At 38.8% G+C, this 14975-nt stretch overlaps 1 protein-coding gene and 1 long non-coding RNA gene across 2 annotated transcripts in view; one reads left to right on the top strand and one right to left on the bottom strand.

Annotated features, from left to right (window-relative positions):
- The window catches only part of LOC138751363 (DOMON domain-containing protein FRRS1L), a 30734-nt gene that overhangs the window by 8456 nt on the left and 7303 nt on the right, over window positions 1-14975 (top strand). Inside the window, exons 3-4 of the mRNA XM_069913545.1 lie at window positions 4046-4184; window positions 6364-6610. Of these exons, the coding sequence (XP_069769646.1) occupies window positions 4046-4184; window positions 6364-6610 (386 nt within the window). The remainder of the gene's footprint in view (window positions 1-4045; window positions 4185-6363; window positions 6611-14975) is intronic.
- The window catches only part of LOC138751364 (uncharacterized), a 33765-nt gene continuing 27644 nt past the window's right edge, over window positions 8855-14975 (bottom strand). Inside the window, exon 3 of the long non-coding RNA XR_011349868.1 lies at window positions 8855-9092. This is a non-coding gene — a long non-coding RNA (uncharacterized lncRNA). The remainder of the gene's footprint in view (window positions 9093-14975) is intronic.

Genomic DNA, 14975 nt, shown 5'->3' on the forward strand with positions numbered 1-14975 from the left:
AACAGTCTCTTCAAGCCCAAGAGTCTGTTTCACCTAAATACCCGAATTTATGTACAACCCTTGTACGTTTTGAAGGGTGAGAGAAAAGTGAAGCACCTGGGGAGAACCTATACAGACATGGGGAAAATGTACAAACTCTTCCAGTCGGTGCTGGATTTGAATATGGGTCGCTGGCGCTATAATATTGTTATGTTGACCTGCCACTTTTTCCCTCATTCCACTCCATTATCTTTTCACACAGATCTTTCACACCCATTTCTACCTTGTGAATCATTGCGCCAATTTAATGACTGGTTAATTACAGGCTTACCTGGCCTGTCTTTGTTGACAGTCTTTCTAGATGACAAACAGATAACTGATTGCATCCATGGTTACTCCATAAATGTCTATTTTAGGCACTTTCAGGTGGCCAAAATACCCTGATGTAAAGCCGCATATTCTACCCCTATGTGGCTGTCGGGAGGCTACCTGAAAGTGGAGAACCCAGCCAGGAGGAGCATGTACCTAACCCTCCTGTAGGTATAATCTCCAGCTCCAAGAATCCCTCGTTGCACCTGAAAGCAGCAGTGGGACTACGGCCACAGTCTACAGGAGCCGGCGTTCACTCAGACGCGGGTCTCCTTCAGTTGGCATGTTCAGGTGACAGAAAGGCACCTTCTCCACGGCCAACTGAACATCCCAGCTGCACTCTTCCAGCCGCGTCTGCCGGCACATTATCTGCATCTGAGCACCTGAAAGTGGCTTTTGATTAAGTGACATATGCACCTCCCCTCAGTTCTTCAGCATCTCCTGAGTTCATTACAAAACCACCAACTGGTGTGATAGTTAACAGAAACCCAGCACATAGCAGTTAACTTATAAATATGACATTCCTTTAGTTTAGCTATGCTTCTCATTGTCCCTTAGGCCCCCAGTTTTATGATCATTAAGAAATAAAAGATCAAGGTTTGTTCAATACTACTTTATTTTCTGCTTCTTTGGTTTATTTGCCTGCCTTCCTTTTCACGATGATGGGTGGCATCTCTTGATTAAGGAAAGAGCTTAATTTAGGGTATGGTTCTGGGAAGAAAAACCTCTCTCTATTCCCTTAAATTTAACCCTGTCCCTCTCATTTATTTTATTCTTATCACTTAATTTTGTGGCCATCTTTCCCATTTCTTCAATCCCCTTCTCTATTGGATGAACAAAGTTTGTACAATCCTGTATTTTTGGTGAGCTGCCATTCACAAATAAATGAAAAACAAATTCATCAATCGGAAGGAACAGAAATAGGAAGGGAAGAGGGCAATGGGTTTATTTAGCTTCAACAGAGCCAACAGCCACATTGGGCTAAATGACCTTCTCCTCTGTCATAAATACTATTGTTAGATAGTTTATGATTTTCTCTTAACCACTTACGACATTCTATTAACCATTGGGCAATGTAATTTTCAAAATTTTCCATGGTTCCTCCTTCAAGTAGTCAATTCATATCCATCTAAGTTTAGAGAAATCAATCCAACAATTAGTAATCAAATTAAATGTGAAGTGGTATGATTTGGAACGAACTTTGAATTTTAAAAAAGAACATTGTTGAATGTTTAAAAACTGTACCTCTCTATTGGGAAGGGTTGTGGCAGTCATGTGACAGCACTGCTCCCTATCTAGTCAGAAGACACACCAGCTGCTAATCAAGGTTTGGTTCCGTCCCACCCATAAGTGCATACCTTACTGTTGGACCCATGTAAATTACCTGGACTGCACTCTCCAGCCTGCCTATACTTGGCCTTGGGCCATTGGCTGTTGTAATTAGATTAACCCTCCTGGCACTAAGCCATATCTTCTGCTAATGACTTGGGCTGGACCCTCCAACACTAAAAAGGTGCCATGTATTCTTTGTTCTCTCTCTTTGCCAGCTTGGGACTACCCTGCTTTACTTCAGGCCTAGAAATGTGGAAAGGTGCTGTAAAAACTGTTGGTAAGATGTGCACTTTTAAAAGGGTTGGGAGCATTTAATTAGTGATCCTTGTAGCATAGAGCCTTGCCTGCACTGAGTCAAGGGGTGGTGGTGTATAGTATTAAATTTTCCTTGATCATTGAATGTACCAGCTCATTTGTATATGTGTGTATTTTGTTCCCACGCTATTTTCCCCATGCTCATTATTAATCGTCTGCTATTTTTTTCCCAAGGCTGCTGTAAACACTGTATGTGTGTGTGCTGCATCAGTTACCATTTCCCATACTTGCCTTCTGTAAATAAAATCCTTCCCTACCAAAACTGTTCAGAGTCCTTGCCTTTGAGATCTACCAAACCTGTTTCCTCACTCACAATCACTTCAAACCAATAAAGTCATTTTTTAAAAGCACATTGTTATTTGGTCTATGTTAAGGAATGCAGTGCTTTAGTAGAAAGACACAAGGATGAAAACTTACTGTGTTAATAAACTAATACAATTGTGTGCCGTTTTAGGCTCCTGAACTATAGCAAGGATGTTGATGCAAAAGAGAAGCTACAGGACAAATTCATTTTTGTACTATGTGACTGTAGAAGTGGTGATTTTTAAAAATCAGAACAGATAAATGTATGGAATGATTTAGTAAAGCTTTTAAAATTCTATACAAATGGAATTGGAACTGGCAGGTTCCACTGATAACTCTAGAATATTAATATCACTTGAACTGAGGTAGAATTGTTTATCCTCCTCATATCATTTGTGATTTATGAAATGTTCAACCAGAATTAATCAAAACAGTAATGTAGGGTGCAAAATTTCCCTTCTTCAGTCCACTTCTTGACCTACTTCAATTTGTCTACTGGCCAAACAAATTCATGCATGTCATCTTCCTAGTTCTCTACAGGACCCTTGAATACCTGGACACCAAGGACATACATTAGATAACTGTTCATAGATCACATCCCCCACCCATCTTTGCAACTTAATAACTCCCTCTTCACCTATGACTGCAGCTAAATACTGTTCCAGCTAATTTTCAAATTTGCTGAGGGCATCACAATGGTGAGGTAGGTTTCATATAACGATGTGACAAAATACAGAAAAGTAGGTGAAATTCTTGTGGCATGGTGTCAAGATAACAATCTCTCAACATCAATAAAGTGAAAGAAATGATCATTGACTTCAGGAGAGGGTGCAGTGTCCAGTCCACTGCCCTCATTAATGGCACTGAAATTAAAGGAATAGATAGCTTCAAGTACTTAGGAATGATATCTCCAGTAACCTGACCTGGGACAAGAACATTAACATAACAGTTAAGAAAGCGCACCAATAACTACTTTCTTTTGAGATGAATAAAGTTTGGCATTTTTACCCCCTTCCCCCATCCCACTCCTTTGTCAACAACTTGTGCAGATGCACCATGCTAAGAATACTTCCAGGATGTATCACAGTGAGGTAAGGGAACTGCTCTGCTCAAGATTGAAGAAGCTACAAGGGGTAGTGAGTCCAGCTCAGAGCATATCTAAGCTTCTCTCCACTCCATCTGCATCTCCTAATGCTTAGAAAAGGCATTCAACATTCTGAAAAATCCATCCCTGGGGCAGCACATTTGGCGTAGCGGTTAGTGCAACGCCTTTACAATGCCAGCAATTGGGACCAAGGTTTGATTGCCGAGCTATTTGTAGGGAGCTTGCACGTTCTCCCTGTGTCTGTGTGGAGTTTCCCCAGGGTCTCTAGTTTCCTCTCACCATTTGAAACATACCGGGTGTAAATTGGATGGCATGGACTCATGGGCCGAAATGGACTGTTACCATGTTGTATGTCTAAATTTAAATATTTTTTAAAAATCACATGCTGGTCCCTCTCTTGTCTCCCTCATTGGAAAGAAGGCTTAAGAGTGTGAAAACACACACCAACCAGCTTAAAGATAGTTTCTTCCCTACAGCAATCAGGCTCCTGAATGAATACCATGATAAAGACAAATGAAGGACTTGAAGGATCAGAGGAAGGAATGTGATTTGTGTGTTGCATCAAGAAATTATAAAATAAAGTTGTCTTGATTCAGTGGAAATTGTATTTTTCAAATGTCTATTCCTGTGATTCTGTTGCAGGTATGGGAAACCTGGCTGTGATGCAAACACATGTGATTACTTCCTCAGTTATCGCAGAATAGGCGCTGATGTTGAATTTGAGTTGAGTGCTGACACTGATGGTTGGGTTGCAGTTGGATTCTCATCTGACAAACTAATGGTAAACCACAAGCTCACCCACAGATTTAATAGAAATATAGAAAAACCGTGAAAAATAGTTTTTCATTATTAATAAAGTAACATAAATGGATGAATTATTCCTCAGGGTTTAAAAATGTATGTTAACATTAGTATAATTGTATCTGTCCAAAAAGTAAATAAATTGACAAAACATGCCTCTGATTCCGATAACTCAAAAATGAGATCCTGAAGTGAGAAATACTGAGCTAACTGTATCGTTTGCTAATTGCACGTGGCTTCTGTGCAGATGTATATGAGCTTCAAAATATTTAACAGTGGAAGAAATCCCATTAGAGCAGTCATATACTGCCATTGCCTGAATTTCTCCTCAAAGTCATGGACAGATTGACCCCACGAAACACGAAGGGAAATGTAGGGATGTTCACAAGCACTTGTATGTCAGGAGTTTCAGGGCCACAGGATAGTGAACCTAGTGCTCAGTGTAATAATGTACCTGCAGATCTACTACATGAAGCAGATTGTTTTTCAGGATACCAGCAGACCTAAAGTTTTTAGTTTTAATTCTCAGATCCACACTTCAGAGGAATCACCAGGCTCCACATTATTACTGCATAACTCATGAATTTGCCCACTCATATAATTATAGATTTATCAAGCTCAGAACCCAGTCCTTTGACTCACTCCATCCATGCCAATCTACACTAATCTAATTTGTCTGTATTAGGTCAATATACTTTTATGCCTGGTGTGAGTCTCTAAATGGGTTTTAAACATAATGACTCTATCTGACTCCATAATTTCTTCCAAATTTTAACCCCTATAAAGAGAAGAAGATTCTGACTATTTAATGTTTCTTTGCCTCATATAATTTTATATCCTCTATCACAGGGCACTTATGGCAAAGGGGTTACTTAAAGTGGTATGAGAGTGGGAAGTAAAAAGTTGCAAGCCACTGCTCTATCAGATCACTCCTCAGCCTCCTTTCCTCCAGGTGCAACAACCCAGAGTATCCAATTCCTTTCCATGAACTGAAGTCCTCAAATTCTGCTAAATCTACTTTGTACTCTCTCCAGAACAGTATTTGCTTCCTATAGATGTTGCATGACCTGCTGAGTTTCTCCAGCAGTTTTGTGTATTGAACATCCTTCCAGTTGTATGATGACTAGAACTATATATAGTACTCCCAAGTGTGGTATAACTAGTGACCATAAAGTTGCAACATAACATCCCAACTTTTATATTCTATACTCTGACCAATAAAAACATGTCATATGCCTTCATCGCTGTATCTTTCTGTGTTGGCAGTTTCAAGGAACTGTGAACTTCAACTCTAAGTTGCATTGTTCATTAACATTCCTTTGCGTCCTACCAATTATTCTATGCCCTACCCTTTTTAACTTACCAAAATGCATCACTTCTCACTTGTCCTGATTAAATCCCCAAGTTTCCCTATGCTCTATACTTGATGTAGTCTTACACAACCTTGGTTGCTAGTCAACCAACTTTAGTGTCATACACAAATGTATAATTTGACCCCCAGCACCAATCCCTGGAGTACTACACTGGTCACAAACTTCCAGCCGGAATAACATCCTTCCACACTACTCTCTGTCTTGAATGGGGCAACCAATTCCATACCCAACTATAAATTTCCTATAGACCCCATGCAGCTCTATGTTCTGGACTAGTTTACCATGCAAGACCTTATCAAAGGCCTTGCTAAAGTCAATGTAGACAACATCTACTCCAATGCTTTCATCAATCCTCCTAGGAACCTCAGAAAACTCGATGAAATTTATGTTTGTATTTTCCTCCCACAAATCCATGCTGACTAATCTGAAATATAGATAAATGTACATAAATTTTATCCCTTGAGATTTTCAGCAATAATTTCCTGACCAGTAATGCAAACCTGATTGACTTGTAGTTGCATGGTTTTTCCCTGTGGCCCTTTATGAATAAAGGAACATTAGCTATCCTTTAGTCTACTAGTATCTCTTGCCTCCATTCTTTGAACTTAAGTAAAACTTTTAATCCCATTCTGTTTTTTTTGCACAAGATTTGTGATATTTCCATGAGCAATACTGTGTCTACTTAAATTTGAACTTTATTCTTCAATCAATGCCCTACATATGTTTCCAATGCTAGTATTCAGTGCTAATAAGTTAAATGCAGAGATTTTTTGTGTTCTCTTGTAGGGAGGTGATGATGTCATGGCTTGTGTGCATGATGACAATGGCAGAGTTCGAATCCAGCACTTTTACAATGTTGGCCAGTGGGCAAAAGAAATAAAAAGAAATCCAGCGAGGGATGAAGAAGGTATTTTTGAGGACAACCGAGTGACTTGTCGATTTAAACGACCAGTGTATGTTCCGAGAGATGAAACTATTATTGACCTTCACTTGAGCTGGTATTACTTATTTGCATGGGGTCCTGCCATACAAGGTAGGTTGAAATTTTAAAAGTTATAGGATCTTTTCAATAAATAATTTATCAAAAATAGCATCTTTGAATTTTACATATAATAGCTAATTAGATTATTTATACAATGTGCAAGCCATTAAAATTATTTTTTAAGTTACAAATCTCATGGTTTATTATAACATATCAATAGTCCTATCCATCAATAAAATTTATTTAGGTTTTGTATCACCAATTTAAAATGCTTTGAAATGGAGCTAATTATTTGAATAATGTGAATATTTTTAATAGTGCAGTGTGAGCACTGACAATTGTATTGTCATTATTTCCTAAAATATTGGTCGTTCTAACTTTATATAACAGTCATTACAATCCTTATAACTCCAATTTTCTTTATATTTTCAAAACTGTGCATCCTTGCACTACATTTTAATTAAAAAATAAGTTAATAAGTGCTAGAATTTGAAAACAGGCACCTCATACTACCTTCATTACTGATGATTTTGTGATGTTACATCAATATTTGGAGTTAGAAAGTTGCTGTTTTAAGAACATAAGAAGTGAACCATGAGTAGACCATTCAAATGTGCTCATGATTCATCTTCCATCTCAACTCTATAGTCTGACTAAATTCTCTCCAGGCATATGTGGATAGAAAAGTCACTGTGAGCATCAAACACTCAGGCTATTTTAATAGAATTTTATTAAACTGAATTTTCATATAGGAGGAATTTCTTTACCCAGAGGATGGTGAATCTGTGGAATTCATTGCCACAGAGGGCAGTAGAAGCAGGTTCATTAAATATATTTAAGAGGGAATTAGATCTATTTCTTCAGTATAAAGGTATTAAAGGTTACGGAGAGAAGGCGGGGACGGGGTACTGAACTTTAAGATCAGCCATGATCTCGTTGAATGGCGGAGCAGGCTCGAAGGGTCGAATGACCTACTCCTGCTCCTATCTTCTATGTTTCTATGACAGAAATCTATGGCACATACAGACCTTTTGACCCACAGTGTAAGAACGACCTAATAACCAACTCTTAACAATTGCCTAGAATTTCCTTACTGATTAACCCTTCATTTTCTCAGTTCCAAGTACCTATCTAATAGTCTCTTAAAATATACTGTTGTAGCTGCCTCTGCCACTATTGCTGGCTATGCATTTCCATGCACCCACCACTCTGGTGGAAAAACTTACCTCTTGCATCCCCAATACTTACTCCAAGCATCTTTAAACTATGTGCTCTTGTGTTAGCCATATCAACCCTGGGAAAAAGCCTTTGGCCATCCACATGATCAATGCATCTAATTATGTTATACACCTCTATCTGGCCTCCCCTTATCGCCTGTTGCTCCAAGGAGAAAAGAACAAGTTCACAACCTATCCCATAAGGCATGGTCTCCAATCCAGACATCATCCTTGTAAATCTCCTCAGCATTCTCTCTCTGTAGCATCCACATCCTTCCTGTAGTGACGTGACCAGAAATGAACAGTATTACAAGTGGGGTCTAACTAAGATCTTAAAAAGCTGCAATATTACCTCGGCTCTTGAACTTGATCCCACAGTTAATGAATGCTAAAACACTATACACCTTCTTAACAACATTATTAACCTAAGTAGCAGCTTTGAGGGCCCTACGGACATGGATCTCTCAATTCATCCATGTTGCCCAAAGTCCTCTCATTAACATTGGATTATTCCTTCAAATTTGACATACCAAAATTAACACATCACACTTTTCTGGATTAAACTCAATCTGCCACTTCTCATCCCAGCCCTGCATCCCATCAATGTCCTTCTAACCTTTGGCAACCCTCCAGTCTATCCTCAACATCAATCTTCATGTCATCCACAAGCTTATAAACCCACTTCCTCATCCAGGTCAGTTATAAAATTCACAAAGAGGAGGGGGTCCCAGAACAGATCCCTACGGAATAGCACTTGTCACCGATCTCCATGCAGAATACAAACCATCTACAACCACTCTGCCTTCTCTGAGTAAGTCAATTTTGTATCCACAATGCAAGGGCTGGAGGTAACACTTCCCAGCTTCTAACATTTCTCAATCTCAAAACCTGTCACCTTCCAAGAGAAGTAAGCCTTGATATTCTGAATTGTATCTTATTCATCCAAATAAATCAAACTTTGTAATTGCAGCTGTAAATAGTTTTAATTTTTTGTTGATAAATGCAAATAAACATTTTCATAGCTTCGCACTTCATAACAATGAGTAAAACAAAGCAAATTGTAAATGATAACGATACTCAACTTCAAACAAATATAAATGAATTAAAATGATAATAAATGAATAATAATGATAACTTCAAAGAAAAGTTTCTCAAGAGCTCACGTCTCTTCCATGGTCATTCCAAGAATGAGAATAGAACTCCTGGTCCGCTCGGGTATAATGACATATGATGTTGAAGGAAATGGCAGAAGTTATAGTTGATCCATTGGTGGTCATATACCAAAATTCCTTGGATTCTGGGCAGGTCCCGGCAGACTGGAAGACAGCAAATGTCACGCCACTTTTTAAGAAGGGATGTAGGCAGAAGACTGGAAATTATCGGCCAATTAGCTTGATGTCTGTAGTTGGAAAAATGCTTGAAGCCGTCATTAAAGATGAAATAGTGAAACTTTTGGAACGTAAGGGTTCAATCAGGCAGACGCAGCATGGTTTTAGAAAGGGAAGATCTTGTTTGACAAACTTGTTAGGATTCTTTGAGGATATAATGGGTGCGGTGGATAGAGGGGAACAGGTTGATGTTGTATATTTGGATTTCCAGAAAGCGTTTGATAAGGTGCCGCACAAGAGACTTCTCAGTAAGTTACAGGAAAGTGGAGTCCGGCGAAGTATATTGGCCTGGATTGAAAATTGGTTGTCTGACAGGAGGCAGTGAGTCGGGATAAATGGGAGTTTTTCAGGTTGGCAGAGAGTGGTAAGTAGGGTGCCGCAGGGGTCAGTGTTAGGCCCACAACTGTTCATCATTTACATTGATGACTTGGAGGAGGGTACAAAATGTGATGTAGACAAGTTTGCGGATGACACCAAATTGAGTGGAAGAGCAAATTGTAATGAGGATGTGGAGAGTCTGCAGAGGGATGAGTGGGTGAAGGTCTGGCAGATGGAATATAATGTTGGTAAGTGTGAGGTTATCCACTTTGGCAAGAAAAATAAAATAGCTGAATATTATTTAAAGGGTGAAAAACTACAGCATGCTGTTGTGCAGAGGGACTTGGGAGTGCTTGTGCATGAATCGCAAAAAGTTAGATTGCAGGTGCAGCAGGTTATTAAGAAGGCAAATGGAATGTTGGCCTTCATCGCTATAGGAATTGAATTCAGGAGTAGGGAGGTAATGTTGCAACTGTATAAGGTACTGGTAAGACCGCACCTGGAGTACTGTGTCCAGTTCTGGTCTCCACATTTGAGGAAGGATATACTGGCTTTGGAAACGGTCCAGAGGAGGTTTACTAGGTTGATCCCTGGGATGAAGGGGTCAACTTATGATGAAAGATTAAATCGTCTAGAATTATATTCGCTCGAGTTCAGAAGAATGAGAGGAGATCTTATAGAAACATATAGGATTATGAAGGGTATGGATAGGATAGATGTAGGAAGGTTTTTTGAGCTGGCCGGGGAAACTAAAATGAGAGGACACAGTCTCAAGATTCGGGGGAGTAGATTTAGCACAGAGATGAGGAGAAATAGTTTTTCCCAGAGAGTAGTGAATGTTTGGAATTTTCTAACCAGGGAAGTGATTGAGGCTGCCTCATTAAACATATTTAAAATTCGGTTAGATCAATTTTTACATGATAGAGGAATTAGGGGATATGGGGAGAAGGCAGGTAGGTGGAGTTAGGTCATAAATTAGATCAGCCATGATCGTATTGAATGGCGGAGCAGGCTCGATGGGCCATTTTTGGCCTACTCCTGTTCCTACTTCCTATGTTCCTATGTCAGAGTAACTATGATAACTTTACAAAAACAATTAATCCTTAAAGGAAAAGTACAAAAAATAGCCATATATCTTAAATACAAAGGTTTTAACCTCTACAAAGTTTCCTTGGGTTCCATGCCTTATTACGCTATGTATGAGCCTTGCATGGGGAATCTTATCAAATGCCGACTGAAATCCATATGTACTTCATGAATGTGTTTTGTTACATTCTCAAAGAATTTAATCAGGCTTGTGAGATAATGACCTTCCCCTGATAAAGCCATGCTGACTATCCCTAATCAGATTATGCCTCTAAATGCTTGTAAATTTTGTCTCTGAGGATCTTCTCCAACAGCTTGTTCACCACTGAAGTAAGACTCTGGTCTATAAATTCTCTGGGTTATCTCTACTTCCTTTCTTGAACAGGGGAACAACATTTGCAACCCTCCTATCCTCTGGTACTTCTCCTGTCCCTAGTGATGGTGCAAAGGTAATTGCCAGTGGCTCAGCAATCTCCTCCCTCACTTCCCACAGCAACCTTAAGTAAATCTCGTCGGGAACTGGTGACTTATCTAACTTCATCTTTTGAGAAGCTCCAACACATTGTCTTTCTTAATATCAATATGCTCAATATGTGACCCATTCTTTCAATTATGAGGGTCCTTTTCTCTGATGAATACTGAAACACTGTTTATTAAGAATCTCCAACTCCATGCATGCTTCCTTAAAATCCCTGATGGGATCTATCCTCACACGACTCATCCTCTTGTTCTTTTCGTACTTGTAGAACACCTTGGGATTTTCCTTAATCCTGCTCACCATATGCTGCTCTCGGAATTGTATCCCATTTCCGGTAACTCAAATGTCTTATCAGGACCGGTCATGGTCGCTGATCGCTGGCTCTCTTGGGTCTGAGGGTCTGGTGACCCCTTTCAATATGCAGTTTTTCTCTGAATTTGTCTTATCACAGCACTTGTGGGATCCATGGTTCGAATAAGTTCACTGGATTTCTTCCCTCGATTCCTTCTTTCAGTCCAATAATTCGGACATTATTTCATCTGCTAAAATTCTCCATGTGGTTGGTCTTGTCCAGCAGTCCTTGTCCGTTTGACTCCCATTGTTTTGCATCTTTCTCCAAAGCTTTTTAGCTTATCTTGTGTTTTTACTAAGTCTGCTTCTGCTTGGGTCACTGACTTCAACGATTTATTTAATTTCAGTCATGTCTCTCATTACATTTTCAACACCAACAAATCGGTTACTCAAATTTTCCATTTTCTCCAGGATAATATTTAACTTTTGTCCTGATTCTCCATCTCTGCCGGGGTTCACCAGTCTCGGGACCACTTTTGCGCCACTCCCTTTTGGGAGTCAAAACTTTGGTTTTTTTTGTTCTTGGCTGCCTTGGTTTCTTAGTAGTTGTTTGGTCCATTTTTTAGTAAATTTAAAAATATTTAATTCATAGATTTTCAAACTCAAACTCAAAACAGTTTCCAGTAATTAATCACAAATTAGAGTTATCCATTATATTCAAAATTTGCCATAGAGTCAAACCACAAGTGTGCATAACATTCAAGACACCCACACAATGGTAGAGAGCACATCAGAGATTTGTCTCAGCCCAACAGCCGGCACCTAGGCTGTTACATTTTTCTTGACTTGATTGGGATGGAATGTTTCTTTCCCCACTCCCACCAACAACCCCCAGTAGAAGGATTAAAAAAATATTTTTTTTCTTTAAGTTGTAAGTAATTTTCTCCAGGGGAACACAGTTTTTCATTTCCGCATTCCAATGGCCAATCATTACAAATTGGATTTGAAATTTGGACAGCTTCATTTTAAGCCTTCTATCCATCATATTTCACAATAGAAAAAGCTCTGGGTCCTTTGGGAATTTTTTTAACTGATTATTTTTTCTCTAGGTTTGGTTCCATCCAGAAGGGTCTCACCTTGGTATATGTCCAGGTTGCGTGCACAAAGAAAGGTTCCTGCCGCAATGCCACATGTGAAGCATTGGTCTGAAATTTCTGGTTTAGCTTTATTCAGTTTTTACAGTGTCAGTTATACTGCACCAGCCTAAACCACGCATTAATAATCATGGTCATACTGTTTCAACACAGGTCTGACCAGCTAAGTAAAAAATTCATAATTTTAAAGTTTTAACTGTCCTTTTAGTACTCGTCACAGAGTTTGATCAAAACATGTCTAAGTCCTTTGCATAGCCACGCCCCCACATTAAATACATTTTAATATAAATCTGCATAGTACTGCTACCTTTTTTCTTTATCAAAATGATACTCCAATAAGACAAGTGTTCTATAAAGAGCTGAGTGATGACTCATAATGTATTTTCACACAAGAATCAGCTTGTGAGAAATATAAGCAAGTTACAGCAAAAACCTCCTGTTCTTGAGTGTTTTTTAAAAATATTCTTTATCGAATATAAGTGCATTCCTCCACTTCTGTCATGACAGATCCATCATAATAGATTTGGTAAAAATCTAACCATATTTCTCATGCTTATTATAACTATTATCATTTAAGATAATTCTTGAGTTTTAATTAAATTTGGTATCGTGATCAGCAGAGACATCATGTGCTAAAGAGCTTGATCCTATGCTGTAATGTTCTGTGTTTTACATTTCTCTAAAATAATCGAAAAACTATTTTCATTATTTTCCTGATATCTTCAAAGGTAGGTTTCCCTTTGCTGTAGAACTGTAGGAGTTGTGTTTTAATAATATTATCTTGTCTGTTAAAGATTGGAGCCTAGATTCTACTTTATGATGATGTCAGTAGAGCTGGCCCATGGTATAATCATAATGGAAAATTCAAATGCAGTAAACACCTATTATAGAAATACAAAACCTTTAGTTCTCTAGTTTAAGACTAATAATTGATTATGGGTGACAATGACTAATCTTCAAAGGTAGCAGAACACAATATCTTTAATTTGCATCACATAGATCATTTCAGAATCTGTTGAATAATTTCTACATTTCCATCACACGACATAAGAAACAGAAACAGGAGTAGGCCTGCTATTCAAAAAGATCATTGCTGATCTAGCTGTGGACAACTCCACTTACCTGCCTTTTCCACATGATTGTTAATTCCCCTGCTATAAAAGCATCTATTTGTGTCTTAAATATATTTAATGGGAAGGCTCTATTGCTTCTGTGGGCAGAAAATTCCACAGATTCCTCATCAGGAGGAGATGTAATTCCTCATCAGCTCTGTCTAAAATCTACTTCCCTCAATCTTGAGCTGATGTCCCCTAGTTCTATTTTTACCTACAAGTGGAAACGACTTTCCTGCTTCTCTCTCTTCCTTTCATAACTTTATACATTTGTATATGATGCTCTAAACTCCAGCAAGTATTGTACCAGGCAGCTCAGTCTCCCTCATCCCCAGAATCAACTTGCTCTGGGGTGAACCTGCTCTGCACCACCTCCAAAGCCAATACAGGTATATCCTGTCTCAAGTAAGGAGACCAGGGGGGAAGTCACGTGATGGAGTAGTGACCGGTAAGAAAATACCAGCCCTCCCCAGAAAAGTAAAAAAAAGTAGAGAAAAAACAAAGTCACTAACACAGAAACCATAACAAATTGAAAGTGAAAGTGTGGAGAAAATGGCAGCAAAGAAAGAAAAACCAAAAACAACGGGAAGAAAAGAAGAAGGAAGGACGTCGGAAGAGGAAGGTGAAGGCCTTACCGGTACGAGGAAGCCTGCCGTGGAGAGAGAAGCCCGCTCCCTGAGGTCAGTGGAAACCCCGAACTCAGGACTACAAAGATGGCTCATGGAGCCAAACAAAAGTGCGCAACTGCGCACAAGACAAAAACAACACCAGCGGGAGGGGGGACCAGCTGAGGAGTAAATCTCCACAGCTGAAACAGACAAGTATAACACAACAGCAAGACTCTCAACAGGAAAACATAGAAAATAACGGGAACAAGAAGGAAGAGAATAAAAAATAGGGAATCAAAGAAACAACAGATGACCAACCCAGAGGAAGAAGACCAACACCAAGACACTTTTAATAAAAATAAGAAGAACAAAAATACCCAACAAAATAAAATAAACAACCCAACAAGAAGATCAGAAGAGACAGAAGTAAAAGACACAGATCCTGGAGTGGACTCAGAAGAAGAGGAGGGAGAACACAGAGAGATAGAAGATGAAGGGAATGGCAAGTACATGGATTTTTTTTTTAAAGAATATATGGAAACATTAAAAGAATGGCAGACACAAGAATTCAATGAAATAAAAAGAATAAAAAGTACAGAACAAAAAATGAATAGATTAGAGATGATCATGACAGAAATAGGAAAAAGAGTAGACAAGGTGGAAGAATGAGAAACAGCCATAGAAATGGAGGTAGATGACTTAAAAAAGAAATTAGAAGAATCTGATTAAAAAAGTTAAAGAAACACAGGAGCTGTTAGCTCAGA

The sequence above is a fragment of the Narcine bancroftii genome, chromosome 1 (genome assembly GCF_036971445.1).
Source record: "Narcine bancroftii isolate sNarBan1 chromosome 1, sNarBan1.hap1, whole genome shotgun sequence".
NCBI lineage: Eukaryota > Metazoa > Chordata > Chondrichthyes > Torpediniformes > Narcinidae > Narcine > Narcine bancroftii.